General features: G+C 30.7%; 1 protein-coding gene and 1 long non-coding RNA gene across 18 annotated transcripts in view; one reads left to right on the top strand and one right to left on the bottom strand.

Annotated features, from left to right (window-relative positions):
* LOC143256124 (exocyst complex component 6-like) overlaps positions 1 to 18,043 on the top strand; it is a 415,504-nt gene that overhangs the window by 46,559 nt on the left and 350,902 nt on the right. For 6 of the 17 annotated variants that reach the window (XR_013031125.1, XR_013031111.1, XR_013031115.1 and 3 more), the window contains one exon: positions 15,987 to 16,201. Coding sequence is in view for 1 of the 17 variants with exons in the window: in XM_076512908.1 (XP_076369023.1) it covers positions 12,506 to 12,545 (40 nt within the window). In the remaining 16 variants the exon portion in view is untranslated. Of the gene's footprint in view, positions 1 to 2,481; positions 2,994 to 6,835; positions 6,909 to 7,920; positions 8,363 to 12,505; positions 12,612 to 13,881; positions 14,009 to 15,986; positions 16,202 to 16,929; positions 17,319 to 18,043 lie in introns of those variants that run through there. The other 11 variants (XR_013031123.1, XR_013031122.1, XR_013031129.1 and 8 more) reach the window with 10 other exon arrangements.
* LOC143256127 (uncharacterized) lies at positions 17,171 to 17,582 on the bottom strand. The gene is made up of 2 exons (XR_013031161.1): positions 17,453 to 17,582; positions 17,171 to 17,268 (listed from the first exon to the last, which is right to left on the bottom strand). It is a non-coding gene; the product is annotated as an uncharacterized LOC143256127 (long non-coding RNA).

Genomic DNA, 18,043 nt, shown 5'->3' on the forward strand with positions numbered 1-18,043 from the left:
TCATAACAAATTATTAACTACTTTTCTTCGTGAAAGCTCATACATTGGAAATCCTGTAAGGTATAAACAAAATCTAACAAATATAGCTTATCTTGTTCTTTATCTATTGTATCGTAGGTCACAGGAGGTTTCAACTCAATGTATTTTCATAATTAATAATAAATAAGGATATACAATGCTAAAGTTAAGGGTTCGATTTCCCCTCGGTTTGTACATTGGATATCCTTTGTAGCTTTGCTATATGAAAACGCAAATTTTGGTAATTAAAGGCCCGGAATGGCCAGATGTGTTGAGGCATTCGACGTGTAATCTGAGGGTCGCAGGTTCGAATCCCCATCACACCAAACATGTTCGCCCTTTCAGCCGTGGGGGCATTATAACGTGACGGTCAATCCCACTATTCGTTGGTAAAAGAGTAGCCCAAGAGTTGGCTGTGGGTGGTGATGACTAGCTGCCTTCCCTCTAGTCTTACACTCAGATCAAAATTAAAGATATGCTCAGTAACAGATACAGTTAATCAAATAAGCTCTTCAAACTTTCTTATTTCAAATGATAAGAATGTATCGTTTCATCGCTTGGATGTGAAAAGTGGCTAAACAATGTCTCTGAATACCAGAACTTACTGTGTGTTTGTAACAAAAGAAACATTTTTCTGCTATAACACTGTAGCATTTTGTAATTTCAATATTTTCACAGACGATTAAAGAAATCATTCAACACTTTTGATTTTTTAAAATTATTTGTTCTATGACTTGTAAAGAAAACAACAAAACCTTTTCTAATTTCTAACATAGGTTATCTCGTTTTCTGACTTCACAGAATGTCTAATGTCATTAATTGTGTAATACTATTGATTAAATTTATTCTATCTATGTATGTATTTAGTTATTGTATATAATAATAATAAATCAAAAAGTATTTCGTAATGATAAATTTATATCTGCAGACAAGTTTGATTTTCATTTTAACACTGCAGGCTTAACGCGGAAACAATGGCGGTGAGCTGTATGTTGGTAGCTGGAAAGGTGATTTCATGGATTTTGGAAAATTAATGTACAATCATTAAATATATATCGAACTTATAACACTTTACATAAATTGTAGTAAAAATGGATGGAATCCGATCCATAATTTAAAGTTTTTTTACTTCTAAACACTACCAAAATCGATTCTTATAAGCATTTACCTTCCAAGAAATGAGTGATGAAAATTGCTTTTTGTGCTTTTATCTCCCAGTTTTTTGAGTATTCAATAACACACTTATACACACCGGTATCAGAAAAATCAAATTTATAAATCATCAAATCTCCCGTGGCTTTGTTTACCCGAATTTTATTATCGTCTGTTGCTATTCCACCGTAGGGGCCAAACCAATAATACTGGAAAACATCAAAAGTATATCTATTGATTCCAATGCTATCGGGGACACACGGAATCACCTGTGGGGCGCCAAGTACAATATTTTCATGTTTAAGTTTGATGTGTGCAGGCATTGCATTTACTACAGCATAGAATGCCATAAAAATCAATGATTTGAAAAAAAACTTCACCATCTCTATATCTTAAAATCTGCTTGCAGTAGTAGCTTTAACTTTTTACAAAATGTCTCCTAATTATCTGTGTTGCTAAGATACTGTTTCATTGTTAATATTATAAATATTGTAAGCACGTAAGAACAAACAATATGATATAAAGTTACAGATAAAAGTTCGGGTTACGGATTAAACACTAAAAGCTGATAAAAGTTATGGAGTTACGGATTAAACGGTAAAAGCTGACAAAGTACAGAAACTAAAAAGGTGTGAATTTTATGATGAGGCTACAGAAACCAAAATTCCAGTTCTTTACATCAGTTTTGATTTGAATTTAAAATATATAAATTCAAAAATGTGTGAAAAAATCGTCTAGTGGTTACGTTATTTTTATCACAAAATAAGATATTGTTGTTTCTGCATCATGCTTAGAGGCAACAGAAACACCACAACAATATATCATAAAAGTTACGGAGTTCGGATTAAACACTAAGAGCTGATAAAAGTTACGGGTTACGGATTAAACGCTAAAAGCTGACAAATTACAGAAACTAAAGGTGTGAAATTTATGATGAGGCAACAGAAACCACAGTTCCATTTTTAAAGAGCTTTGATTTGAATTTAAAATATACAAATTGATATGTGTGAAAAACATCTAATGTTTACGTTATTTTATTACAAAATAAGACATTGTTGTTTCACAATAATACTTGCTAAATAATCACAATTATTGTTGTGAAAATAGTTCAAACAACTCGCCTGGCAGGTAAATTACATATACGGAATTTAAAAATTTTTTATTCTTCCCTTAAGTTTCCCCAATTTGAGTTAAAATATTAAAAAATAAAAGCATCATAAACAAACTGTTTACATACTGGTTGGAACAGAATTACAAGAAAAAGAAATTTATTTATTTTCTCCCATGAAGATACCTAGGGGGCTGAATATAAAAATCGTATAGTTAATAACATCATAGGCCTAATATCAATGTCTTCTGACAAATACAATGAATTGTGATCACACTCTATCAGTTTAGAAAACGTCTTCACCGTAAGATTCGTTGCTTATATAAATATTGTTCTTATTGTGTTTGGTCGTCGGCAATGGATAGGACAAAGTATAGTTGATATAATATTGTACATGTTTGTTTTTGAAAAATTCGTGAGTGCTTACGAAGCACATGAGGTAGATATAGCCCAGAGTGCCGGTTTTGTAACTATGGCTGGAGGTGCAAGCAACCCTGTTAATGGAATTATCTGCAATTATTCAGTGAGAGACTGGTCAATCTGTGAGTCAGCCACTTTCTCTTGAAGTTATTCATCTCATGAACAATCTGAACCTGTTCATTCCGAGAAAGATTTTTATAGCCTTTTTCCACCACAGGATTTTCTCATGTTTCCCTGTACACCTCCTGCAGAGTCAGCTCGGTCTAATATTGCGTATTTAGGTATGATTTCTCAGGTATGTGATGTTTTATCCCTTTTTATGAATTCCTACAATCCTCATCCTTTTTTGTTGTATGATAGTTCTCAGTTCTTCTTTACCATATTTAGTTTTCCCACTTTCTTTGGATATTAGGGTTCATACAAAGCAATTTACTTCATAATTGGTTGAGAGTTCCAGCATGTCTTGCTTCCTATGTGCTGTGGATAGTTTGTTTGACGAACCATCAAGTAGCCTATCCGTTTTAAGACTCACAGGTGTTGGAATCTATTTTGCCAATTTGGGAGTACCCCCTGACTTCCAGTGCTTTTAACCCATGCCTCTGTCTTATCCTTACTTTTGTGGTATTTATCTACCATACATTTACTTTCAGATACTCTGTACAAAAGTCCTGAGGTTTATGAGGAACAGCCTCTCCTTTGTTACTTCTAAGATGATTCATTCTCTACTCTCACCTTGCATACATAATTTTCTGTTGTTGAAACATACTGGGTCAAAATGCAGCCTTCTGTCAGATTTATTTGCTGCCCACTTAGGAAATCATGTGTAGCTCTGTTTCTTAGTATATTTTCAAACGTATTCCAAACCCTTTGAATTGCATGCTAGGAACACTCTATCCTTTCGTTTTGGTAGCTCATTTGCCACAGTTGGAATCAAGACAAGCCCCTATTCCTGTTTCCCATCCTGGTGCTTCCCAGCTTTTACCTGTTCCTCTTTCCAGGTGTTTTTTCAGTGTAGATCATCATAATATCAACAGTACCAGTTGATAACTGGATGGGAGCTCAGTTGTGTGACTTTCTTCCCTTTTGGCAGTGTTTCACCACAGATTGGTGGATTATTTGGACATGTCCTATGCTTCCTTTACCTTCCTCTTTTTTATCACAGATATCCATTTCTTTCCTTCCTCAGAATCCCATTAACAGCCAGCTTCTGTTGGAGGTAGTTCAAGACCTTCTGTCCAACAGAACATTGAATCTGGAAATCATCTCTTTCACAGTTTCTATTCCAGCTGTTTGTTGTTGTTATTAAAACTGAAGACTGGCTATCTGTCATAGTCTTTCAATCAATTTCTCAGTCTCCTTTTTTTTGTTTTATAATATAGAGTAAAAGCAAAAAACATAAGGTTTTGCACATTGTAGTGAATATGTTTGACTTCCTCCTTCAATTATACTTTATCTTTATTGTGGAGTCAGGGCTGAATTATTTATTAGGCACAGTGCCTAGTGCCTATGAAAACTATAGGTCCATGAAAAGTTTCCTTAAAAGTTAATTTTTGGTTTAACTTATATGGCTGGTAGGGCCAACAAACAATAGGTGCCTACGCCCCTACAATCGCCTTGATACAGCATGGTGGAGGAACTTGGGATTGTTCTGGTTCTTTCCCTTCAACTGTCTTTTGTGTAGCTTATTCTGAAGATGTTATTTGTCTTAGGTTGGTTCTGGTCAATTTCTCTCTCATACACATTTTTTCAATCCAGGTCATCAGGTTTTCTAAGTTGATATACCATTTTCTATTCTTAACATACTCTCTCTTCAGGAGTCAGAGGTTTGATATCCCTTCTGGTCTCATTAATTTCAGGTGAAGATGGTATGATCCTCATTCTACACCCACCCTCTCTATCTGTGTCAGTTTCCAGCAGCACAGATTTTGGATGTAGTTGTCAAGTACAGTCCATCATGCCCTAGCCACTTTGTGTCTGGGGACACTTCCATTTTTCCCCAATACTAATTGGATTTACTTCTCAGTTTTTGTCTACCAGAATATACAACACATTTCCCAGATTGGTGAAGAGTATGGCTGATTTAGAAGTAGTGTAGTCTCCCACATCATATCTACATATCTAATTCTTTAGACTCAAGGTGTGTCCTTTGTACTCTTTCAAAGGGTGCTTCTTTTCTTCCCTTGCACCAATTCAGTGTGTGATTCTATCTGATTATATAAGTACAGCTAATGTACCATATCAGAAGTTAGTTTTTCTATACATAAAATGTACTTCCTCTCCACTGAAAATGAGTGATTCAATTCTCCACTAAAACTCAAAACAGTAATTTGATAGAACTGAATAGAGGAAGTTGCACGTATAATGAGTGTATAGCACTTTCCTTTGTGGAGGATTATCCATGGTAATTTGCACGAGGGACATTAAAATGAGTCATTTCCAAAGGAAGGGAGGAAAAAGGCTTGTGGCATGTTTTTCTTTCTTTTTTTCACATAGAGGGCAGCACTAAATGAGACTAGTTATATGAAATACATTTTCTGTATAGGAATCATAACTTTCACTGTTGCCCTGCTTAATATCTTATTTTGTTGAAAATCACCTATATTTTCATGAAAATTGGGATCATCTAGAAATTTTTCCTTCTCTCTAGTATGTTTTCTTGGCCTCCAAATTAACAAGGTGCCTTATATCCAATTTTATATTGTAAGCCTCGATATGGATATATCATCCAGTTGTAAAAGAGACCCAAGGCATCTCTCAGTCCTAACTTGTTATTTTAGAGGCCAAAAAACATCCTGGATGGAGGGAAAAATTTCTAGAAGATCCCAAAAGATTAAAGTCAGTGAGTTTAGTACAAAGGTAGAAAAAAAAGATTTAAGTAGGTGATGCAACTTTGAACATTTTACAGTTTTAAGTCAGCATTATCATACTAATAAGATATAGTGCATAATGTAAGCCAGTAGTGAAAAGGAAAGGATGGTTTTCTGTGGACAAATATTTAGTCCCATCTCTTTAAGTAAGGTGTACTTTCTCTGAATTCAGCTTGACAGTGAGGATGAATCACATATATTAACCTGGTTTAGCTTGTTTTATTCAGTTGTTATAGTAGTGAGGTACAATGTATGTATAATGTAAATACTGTGGTTCCTGGGACACAAACAGCACAATATAAAGATAGACGTTAATACAATAACAGTTTCATTACTTGACTATTTTCCATATATTGCAACAAAGGAATTTCTGTTGAATTAGACAATGACTGAAGGTGGAAATTTTGCATTTAGCAAACACATTATGCTATGATCTTTTTATGGATGATTTATGGACAAAATTGAAAGTGCTTTTGTTGTTATTTTTTAAAGCTTTTAACATCTGGGGAAATAAGGTTAACATAGTATATGCAAATCAAGAAATTTTAAGAGTTTGGAAAATTTGTACCTTATGGACCATCACACTTTAATGTTATTACCTTAAAATTGAAACTGTTTATTTAAACCACATCTGAAACATAAAACCATTTTTATCAAAATCTAATTTCAAAGATACCCAAGAATAATTAACTTCTTAAAGTTTTAGGTCAATTAGGAATTGTATTTTTTTTAATTAGATTTAGTTCTCTGTGAAGAGATTTATTTTTGTTGTTGATTAATTAATGAAATTCTTATTGTAGTTTTGTTCTTATTTATTTTTCAGTTGTGTAAATAATCAGAATACTTAATAGTCTTACACAGTATTATTTGTTTAAGGGTTCATTTATCTTTTAAGAACAACTTTCAGGTTTCCTGCTGCCCTTGGAACTATTTCATTGTAAATCATGTTCAGTTTTGATGGCCATAATAATGCATTATTATGAAAATACTTCTTTCATTGTAGTAAGTTTCTACAAACGTTGATGAGGTCAATCTTATTCCACACATTTTGATACACTTTTCACACAATCTCCACTGCATTTGGATGTTGGCTTTCTAGACTATGTTTAAGCAGATCAAAGACAAAAACAAAACAGCATTTTATGCTTCAATAAAACTGAATTGTGTTGGCAATCCAAATATTTTATGTTAAGGCCTTTAAAACAAATACAGATAATAATTATTCACTAATGGATATAAACTAAACTGAGTTCTTTTTTGTCTTCAATAGTGTTTGCTAATTCAGAACCTGTTAGAGGGTTTGAAGAAGGTGCACTCAGATGTGCTTTGCTGATCTTAGGCAGGTTAGTAAACCTTTACAAAACTCTACTATTTAAGTTCATATTAAAAGATATTACAAGTAATGTAAACATTGCTTTTGGACTAAATACATTTTATGTGGTTGCTGTAGAATAGTCATTAATATTGTATATGTATGTAACATAGACATATATTATGTATATAGATATGTAATTAACAGTTACATTATGGAAGACATTAAACCTTGAAGAATGATATATGCTCATAGGAAGAAAAGTATGCAACTCTCATGAAATGCCTTTCAAAAATGAAACTAGTTAATGAAATTATTTCCTTAAAACTTGATAACAAACTTTCATTAAAGTAAGTAGTTTCAGCAAAAGTTTTATTTTGTAAATATTTTTGGATTTTTCTGATAAAATTCATTATTTAATGTAGTTATTTACACTTGGACTCTGAGTAGTTCACATGCAAAGTAATTTTACATAAAGTATAAAAAATAATACGTTTTACCTTACTGTTTCTACATTTCATTTGCATAACCTCTAGAACCTCATAAATGAACATCAATTGTTGTTTTTAAGGTAAATGTTTGTACTTTTTTTTCTCTTTTATGCAACCGTATTACTAACTCTATTTGTCATCATCAACAGAGAGTGCAGGGAAATGTTTTTAAAATTAACAAAAATGTGTACATACCTTTAAATCTTTATAGAAATTTATTAGTATAGTCACATCTTTTTCACATATTCATAATTTAACGTCTTTATCTTTTCATTTATAGTTTATTTTAACTCTCCTTTAAAATTCTTTGTCACTATTTATTCTGATATGTTAACTGATACCAATAGGCCTTTTATGAAGAAGTTATTTTGAGAAATTCCCACATAGGTGTGTTGCCAAAACAGGATGGCTGTTATAGATACCATCTTGTTTATAAAGCTTTCACAATCTGTGTAACAAGTTAAGCTTATAAAAACAATTAAATCACTCAAATAGGATTTTTAAAACATAAATTATACATAGTCAACTAAAATATAAAAAATAGATTTAAGTACAATTCAACTGTCTCTAACTATAGCATTTTGAGGTAACAAACCACTGTAAGTGCTGTAGACAATAGTACTGCAGGCTGTTACTTCGACTTCAGTACAAAAACTGTACACCAATTTCATATTAACTGTTGGTGGAGTGGAGTGTACACTGAGCTCTTTATAACATCTTTGCACACTTGTATTAACTAATTACTTGTACATCATAAATTTGTTTCCAAAGTATAGAAGATTGGCATAGCACCCATAAAAGGCTGTAAAATCTATTTCTCTTTTGCAGTGGATTCAGTTCTAAGACTGCATATATCGTATGTCTCAAAAGGACATGTGAAAATACATTGGCATCTAGACAGTTGTATGCATTGTGAGCTTATGTGTTTACAGTCAGTTTCTGTTAAATTGGAGATTTTTTTTATATAACTTGGATCATGTGACAAGCAAACTATGTGAGCAAAATATTTATTTTAAATGTTTCTGTTGTAACAAAGAATTAAAACTTGGATAACATAAACATTAAATTATATACTATAATGTTAATTTCATTCACATGCATGGATTGTAAAGATGTTTAGTTAAATTTTGCACATAATTCAGTAATTTGCATATAAATTAATTTTAAAATGCTGCTGTTCTGATCAGATAAACAGATATGACTTTCAGTGTTATTTTGTTTATCAACACTACTCATCATTGAGTTTCTGATGTGAGTACTTAAGACTATGTCATTTAAATGCTTCTGTGTGCATTTTAATCTGGAATTTTGCCCGTTGGCTTCAGTCAAGAACACTTTTTATATATCTGGGAACCAAATATATACACGAGATTTACATTCATTGTCAGTGACATCCGTCAATATATTTATGGCATTTGTACTCGTGATTATAAATGTCACATATATGTTTGTAATTGATACATTTTTTGTTGACTTCGCTCTCTTGAACTTCGAGTAATCCAGTTACATGTCTTATCACAGCTGTATGTGAGAGTGACTTATTTTGTCATGTAATTCTTGGAATTGTGATTTCTTCATGTAGTTATTTGCTTTTATTCTCTTTTTTTTATTATTTTTTTCTGTTGACTAAATCACTGGACCTTTCTACAGGCTTTAAAAGAAGTTCAAAGTAATTGTTAATCAGATTGTTTACTTCTGCTATAATTATTTTGGTGAACTTTGTATTTGGTCATTCTAATTTGCTTGAGAAACATCTCTAGAATACTTTAGAATCCTCTTTTCTTAGTCTTGCCTGAAACATCAGTCTAGTCTAGTTATCTGAATGGTAAATGGTGAACAAGTTTTTGTATTTGTCTTGTCCATCCCATAGTTCTGATGCTCATGAACTGTCATGGTTAGTAACCTGTATGGTCACTTCAGCCTGATTGTTAATTGAGAACTTTTTATTAACGACTAGATACCAGTTATTCATTACTTTTTATCCTGTGTTTTGACAAATAATCTGCTTCCATATTCTTGGAAATCTCAAAGAACTATTTATTTTGTAGTCGTGGCTGAAAATCAATCATTAGTCTTCTTGATACAGAGACTGGTTGATATATATATATATATATATATACAGTAGTTTAAATATTCAGTGACCATCATGGAGGTCTGTTTTCTCTTTTTTTAACTCAAGGGAGTTTCAAGTTTGTATCATGTGAATTTTGTTGCATATTGCTTTTTCTTTGTATTAGAGGATGTGTGTCTCAGGTTAATAGGCTGGCTTTTATTGGTCACTAGCCATTGTTAGGGAAGGTTGTATAAAGTTTTACTTGTACAGGTCTCATGCTTTTCTAGGTACAAGGAAGCACTGTGCTGGTCTACAGTACATGGAATCCTCTCTTACTTCACAAAAGAAATATTGTTTTTATAAACACCTAAAGTTAAAAAAAGGATAAAACAGTTACATTATTTAACTAGTGTTTCAAGCAACTGCCCTTCATTAGGTTTGATATTGTTTAAGGTTATTTAATTTTCTCAAGTTTCAACACAACTGTTCATTGTTATTTGTGAATCTTTTCCACTTTTAGAAAGAAATTAAGGATGTTTATTGGATAGCATTGTTAAATTCTATAAGAGTATGACATCATTCTTAGTCCTAGAATTAATGACCTTTGTGCATCTGTTAAAAAAATTTCAAAACAACTTTGTATTTTTTTTTTTTTTATCAATATCACCTATATTTTAATTCATTTTTCTATTTCCCATATATTAGTATTGTTTCCTACATATTAATATCACCTATATTTTTATTCATTTTTCTATTTCCGGTATATTAGTATTGTTTCCTACATATTAATATCACCTATATTTTTATTCATTTTTCTATTTCCGGTATATTAGTATTGTTTCCTACATATTAATATCACCTATATTTTAATTCATTTTTCTATTTCCCATATATTAGTATTGTTTCCTATATATTAATATCACCTGTATTTTTATTCATTTTCTATTTCCGTATATTAGTATTGTTTCCTATATATTAATATCACCTGTATTTTTATTCATTTTTCTATTTCCCATATATTAGTATTGTTTCCTGTATATTTTTTTACATTATCATTTTCTGTAATTCCCATTCCTTTTTATTTTTTATTTTTCTATTATGTGAAAACTGTTTTAACATCTTTTTAACTGTTGTCACTGCCATCTTTCATGTGATGCACACATTTTTTTATGTACATCTAAACATGACAGGAATGTCTTCTGTTATTATTGACATAAATGACATCAACATCTGTACTTGTAATGTGCCCTACTAATCATTGCTCTTTATTATCCTAAAAAAGGAATAGTCAATCTAGTTAAAATATTTTATGTCACCTTTATTGGGTTATATGTAGTACTGATAAAGATTTAAACACTCATTCAGTTTCACATGTACATAAACAGTCAAAGGATTGTTAGGCTAGTTTGGCCTGCTTGAAATGAATAGTGTATTTTGTTCAGTTTAAAGTCTTGCTCAGTATGTTAGTTATTGCTATTTCTTTTCCAAAAGTTTAGTAATGCATTTGAAAGCCACGCTGTGTAACATTGAATAGATTCAAAATAGTTATTGGTATCTGAATAGACCTATTTGCTTAAAAGTTCCACCAGTCTATAGAAATACAGAGATAAAAGTTATAGTTTTGTAAATCACCTTTTGAGTATATGCATAAAGATTGGCTCTGCTTACTGTTACTGGGAAGATTTTAAATTTTTCATGAAACATTAAGAACAAGTTATGAAGTACTTTATAAAAATGATAAAAGTAGCATGAGATAGACTTAAAAATTCAAATAACTTAACTTTATTTTAACTAAACATTTTAGTAAACTGAAAACATTGAAGATCTACATGTTGCATTCTTTGGAAATAAGAAGCTTTATGGCTGTCACATATTTACAGTGTTAAAGAGTATAATGTGTGTGGTAGAAGGAACACTCTAAATGTCCCTCTGGTGTTAATATATATAATAAACAGTTTGTGTCATGCTTCTTTTTTTTAATAGTAATGGTATACAATTTATATCATTGTTTTGTAACAAAACTCCCAATTGATATTGTTAGGTCAACTATGGTATTTATGTTGTGAATGTTTAATATACATATTGGTTTGTTTTTTATTCTTGTTAACTTTGGTGATAGAACAAAACAATTTAATTCAGAAATTATTTAGATTTAGAATTGATATTTTGTCTTTATTGAGCTTAGAGTAAGTTATTGCACAGTACATTTTTAAGCTTAATTATAAAACAAATAATACCCTAGGCTCACTTATTGCACCACGATAAGTTAAATAGCATTTTATTTATATTTTTTTAAGTTGTTAATTAACATTGAGGTATAGACAAAAGTAAGATAAAAGTTACCAAGGGTTTCAATGGAGTAGTGTTTCAACTAAGCCTTTGTTATAATAATGTTTTACACCCAATGCTTATATTTAGGCCATTAAATACACCTTCTGTTACTAATGTTAAGATCAGATGATAGCTAGTTGTGTCTTAGTGTGAATGTGTAGTATTTAAAGTGCATGATTCCCTCAGTTTTACACTGTTAAATTAGGGATAGCTAGCCTTCCAGTTTTACACTGTTAAATTAGGGATAGCTAGCTGACTTCCCTCTAGTCTTACACTGTTAATTAGGGATAGCTAGCTGACTTCCTCTAGTTTTACACTGTTAAATTAGGGATAGCTAGCTGACTTCCGTCTAGTTTTACACTGTTAAATTAGGGATAGCTAGCTGACTTCCATCTAGTTTTACACTTCTAAATTAGGGATGGCTAGTGCAGATAGCCCTCGTGTAGCATTGCATGAAATTGAAAAACAAACAAACATAATTAAAGATGTATTAACTGTGGAAACTCTACCAAGTAAAATAGTTCCATATATTTTTTGATATCACATCTTCCAATTATTTTAGTTTAGTCACAGAGTCCATCAGTCTCCTTTCACTAAAACTGATTTCTTATTATTACTTTCTGACTTATAGTGTACAATTCCTTCTTCTTGTAATTTTTGTTAGTTAATTTATGTATAGCAGTTTACTTTATTTTGGTGCACTGGAATTTATCTTGCAGAATTTTTGTAGTTATATTTTCTTATAACTTCTAGATCTTTTCATGACATGGGACTGGGCAACCTACTTTCATGACTATGGACAAGAAAATAGTAAGTATTGAAGGGTAAACCCACAAGTTGCTGTAGTTCTGCTTGAAAAGTAAGTGGAACATAAAAGTGATCAAAGTTAATTTTAAATGTCACTATAACTTGCTTTATTATAAATTGTTAAAGTCTTTCCAATAATTATTATGCATGTTTTGATTTTTAAAAAAGGAAAAAGGAAACGTATAGCCACCTGAAAAGTTGTATGTTTAGTTACCTAGTTATATGTTGCCCTTAAGAAACCTGATACTATTGATGTCTTACTCCAAGACATGTCCTGCAAGATGTCAAGTTTCATTTTTTAAATTAAAAGTTAAGTCTTATTTAGTTTCTCAACTAGCCTTTGACAGATGTAAATACAAATTTAGAAAGAATGAAGGTAAGATGATAAATAGTTGTAGACTGTGATTAAAGTAATGTTTTATTTTTCTTTCCTTAATGTTAGTTTATTTTTTAGTATTGGTTAAATTGTTTGATATATATATTTGTTTATGAGGATTATTTTGCATTGTTATCTTAAGATAAGTGTTTAGAACAAAACTAAACCTCCTAAGCTAGCTGAATTTTGTGTTTGGGATTATAGCAAAAAATTTGCTTGCATTGAGGGTACCATAACAGATGAATCAATACCTTCTAATCATCATAAGTATGGTGATATGTTAGACGTATATAATATTCATTACTCGTTTAATTTTTATTTGAACTATATAGGTATTTTGTTTTGATCAGAAGTTGGAAACAGTTGTAGATTTTATTACCAAAAAGTTTCTCTCTGTAGATGTTTTTTATCATAGTTATATATTAAACATAACTTGAGAATTCTCTGTATTAATACCATAATTATTAATGAATCAGTTTTAACTGTTGAGAGTTTAATAATAGTTGAATGTCTGTTGTGTAGTCAGTTAATCATACATGCATACAATTTGCACATATTCACAAGATGATAGGTTCCAATGCTTCACATTAAATAAACATTCTTAGATTTTCATCTCCACGTGTAATGTGAGAGTAATAAAACATTGAATACAAAGTAGATAAATATTATCAATATATTATTTTTCTAAGGTAGATAGAAATAAAATCTTAAATTTATGGTATAATGTTTATAACTAAAATTATATTTTACATTTTGAAGTTAATAATCATGAATGTGTTAGTTAATTTAGCCATAATTAGTTTTATTTAGTAGAAAACCACTTAAATTCAGAATGTTTGTTTATTCATATATTTAACAGTGCTTACCACAAATTTGCACAATTAATTGATACTTTCTTGCATATAAATACGATAGTTTTCCTTAACCTTTTTTTTATGATAACTAGGTGCCTGGGATTTTTATAATGAAAGAACACCTCATATCTGTTAAAGCATGTCTTGTTAGTTGGCATAACTAAGAATATAGGTACTTGTAGGAATATCATGAAGTATATAGTTTGTACAGGTTGATCTGTAAGTAATTTTGAAAATTTTATATTTAAGGTTGTTCTGTGTGTAAGCTTCTTTATAATATAAGTTATATATGGTTTTAACTATCAGCTTTGAGTTGTACTTATGAGATAAAATTCATGTTTTTTTGTTTATGTGTTGAAATATCCTTAAGTCATTCAATCAAAGTAATTTTTTAGAAATATGTAAAGCATATAAGTGTTTGAGTAATTTTGCACAGTAATTATATGTTTAGAAGTTACACTGTGCACAAAAGCTTCTCTACCACAATAAAAATACAACTGTTCATGAGTAGTTTGTTGATCCTGATTCTAAAATTGTTGAATATTACTGATCACCTCTAGTTTTTGAGTTATCTTATGTTTATTCTAAATATTCTTACATATTGTGAAAATAACTCTCTCTGATAACTTTATTTATTTATTGAAAATTGCATTTAAGAATGTTAAAAACAATGTGTAATTATATACTGAAAATACACTTAAGCTATGTTTAAAACTTTCATCATGGTATTATTATTTATTTCTTTTACAAAATACCTGACTGACTTATTGCATCTTTTATGTATGTTGTTAGTTTCATGCTATAAGAATCAACAGTAATCTTCTGTCATCACATGATTCCACTGTCTTTCTTGATGTTACTGTTCTATTATAGACATAACTTAAGGGAAGTGCTCACCAAGATTATTGCTCACTGCACCTAGATCATTTGATAAGAAGCTTAATTAAAAGTGTGAGAAGTGTAACTGTAGTGACATCTTGGACCCAGATATCATTAATCATCACAACATAGTTTTCATCTCTGTAAATTCCTAAGAAAATTTTAACAACCAGTTTGAGTGATTTCCTTGCAGGAAGTTCTTTCTGACTGAGTAATGTTTCAAAATCACCATTCATCAGCACTTCCCAAATCTGTGACCCAACAAAGATACCACCTTTTAGATTTTACTTCACTGAATTTTGAAACTTATAAGACAGATGGAGTGGGGAAGAAACATATCTTGATGATTCAGTGAAAGTTGGAACTCAACTTTCTGTTTTCCTGGAACATAATTTTCTCACTGGCCATTCTTTTTTTTTTAAATGAATTTTATGATATTGGCTATCCCAGACAGACTACAGTGTTTAGTATACTCACTTTATAGACTTAGCAGTAGTGGATATTTGATTGCTTCAGGTATAAGCTGCATGTTCTACTATGTTTACAGCATTAATAACAGGAACCAATGGCTTAGTGTTCCCATTATGTAAAAGCACAGTTTTCACACTAACTTTAGATGAATTGGTAAAATGTTTTCTTTCTTGAGAGTATATTCAGTACTTGATTCTTCAATTAGTGCATCAACATTTGTACAGAAACACAAAGTATCTTGCATGCTGTAGTGAGAAGCAAGACTTTATGATAAATTCCATTGCCGTAAATGAAAATTCCCATGCTGTTTCAGTATAAAACAAGTCACAGATCTGATCATTTAGCTCATCTTGTGTGATCAAATGAGGCAGTTTATGCTGAGATGCCACAGGGTAAAATTACTAAATGAAGGAAGTAAAGATGATTCATTGTCTTTTTTGCAGTATAACTTCTATTTCCCACTTTGCTGCTGGATGTGACACAAGAAAATCATCCCCATGAGATACTGGTTTCATCACAATCAATCTCTGGATATTTAGTGTATTGTTTAGTTTTGTCTGAATATCCAGAAATATTAATGCAAAAATAACAGTTAAGATGATCTTTGGGCTCACATTGTATCATTGATGACACAATTGCTCTTCATTTATTTAGCCACTGTGTGAAGCCAGATTTGGAAACAGTACAACACAAATGTAGCATAAACTGTTTAGGTGGTTTTTGGACTTGAAGTGAAAGCAGTCAGTACATGAAATAATTTTCTGAAAAGTATAAAAGAATTATGTTTAGAGAACTAGTTTAAAATATTTTAAAAACAAAATTTTGATTTTATTTGATTATATCACAGGTATGATGTGAGGAAGATGGACTTTGTTTTGAGTGTGCACAGAGCCAGACAAAGTAATCAACTGAGTGAGTGAGTGAAAAGCAGTTGAGAGAGAGGTGTATCACTCTGCCCATTTTAAGCTCAGTTGAAGGACTCCTCAAATATTCCTGGGCAGAAAAGGTGAACATGGAATGAAGCAAAATTGGTGCAAGTCATTATAATTTTATCAAGAACAAGTAGCACATATGAACAATATATATGGAGTTTTACACCAATACAATACAGTTACTGTTTGAAGTTATCAAAAATTTATTCCTTTTGTTCATTAAACTTTCTATGTAAACTTAATTTCACAGTATAAACCTATTGAACTGAGCTGATTGTATGGTATTACACATATTGTTGATAAAGTAGTGAGATACTACAGTATCTTAAAATCTGGAGGTGATGGACAAGTTCTGATTACATATCTGAAACCAAAACTATTTAATTACCCAGAATCACTTGAGTTTTTTCTAGTAGCAAATGATTTGTAATGCAGTGTTACCTAAAACATTGTTTAGGGCAAATTTGTGTGTGCAGACTTATAAAAGAATTGATTGATTGATGAATTTGTGTTATAAAGATAAAAAGGTTTTTTTGTTTTTTACTTTACAATGGTGTGTTTACACTTTATATTTTATAATGCATGCTTTTGAACCAATTGCAATGTTTATTTATTTATGAAAAGTGTATAACTTCCTTTCAAGTTGTTTTAGAAATAAAATTATTGCTAAAAAATACAAGTTTCAAATAATGCAACATTTTTTAAAGGGTCTTATTTTTTTTAGGTAGGTCTTGTTCAGGCTTGTGAATGAAAAAGATTTGTACAATGTTAATAATATAATTTACTAATTTTTTAAAATATTATTAATTTGACCTGTCCATACTTTTAGTGTGAATTAATGTTCTTTACTCCCTTAAGGGTGAGAGAAGCAGAAAAGAAGAAAAATATATTTTCACCATTAAAAAAGAATCAACGAGACAAGAAGAAGTTGGTAGAAACCGTCCTGAAACAGCTCAGACAGTTAACATCAAACAGTGATTAGTATAATTGTACTTTATTCTTCCCTTTGTTACATATTTTGGTTTCCTATAATTACTGGCTTGATGGAAAGTATCCATTCAGTTTTTTGTGTGTTTAATGAATTAGTAAAATGTGACTGTTCAATGTCAAGAACATTGATATCAATTATTCTGAGAAGTGAGTGAACCAGGCTTTCAGTTAACATTAATAAAATATAAAGATTCTTATTATTCTTTACTGTAGTTTTGTTAAAAAATGGACAGTTCTAGAGCAGAGCTTACCATATTCATGTCTGCCATAAAGGGAAATTAGGCCAAGAAGTGCACTTTCTACTTATTTCTCACAAAACATATTGACCAGTTTTTGATTGTTTGGCTATATAGTTTTAAAATTTTGTGAGAGACAAAAACGTTTATGACACTAAATTATTAAAATTATTTGACCCATGTGTTGCTTTATTTCTCAGTTTTAAATCACTTTTTGTTTAGCCCATTTATTGTGTTATAGAATAGGGAAAGAGTGTGATTCTAAGGGAAGTTTGATATTATAATTAAATTGTGATATTAGCACAAATAATAAAAAAACGACATTCAACTAGGGTCAGTGTTATAGTTCTCTTCTAATTTTCCCTTTGATTTAATAGCCAGCTCATAACTGTTTGGTCTCAAGGTAATACATAGATATTAGAAAATGAACTTGAATCATCTAATAAACTGTTGTTGTGACACAACTGAATTCCTTGTGTTTTTCTGAATATAACTTAACAACTAATTGTAAAGTTACATACAGATATTAGAATATAAACAAACCTTGTGGTCTAATAAATAGCAGCTATGATAGATCTAAACTGTCTTCTTTATGATTCAACACACTGATATAGTTGTGTTGAGAGAGTCATCTGTATAAACAATATCTGTAAAGATGTGTTTTCAAAACAAACACCAAGGGCCTTTATGAGATTTTTAGAATGGTACTTAATACAGTTATTCAAGTGTGGTCCCAGTGATTACTA

This window comes from Tachypleus tridentatus, chromosome 7 (assembly GCF_004210375.1).
Source record: "Tachypleus tridentatus isolate NWPU-2018 chromosome 7, ASM421037v1, whole genome shotgun sequence".
NCBI lineage: Eukaryota > Metazoa > Arthropoda > Merostomata > Xiphosura > Limulidae > Tachypleus > Tachypleus tridentatus.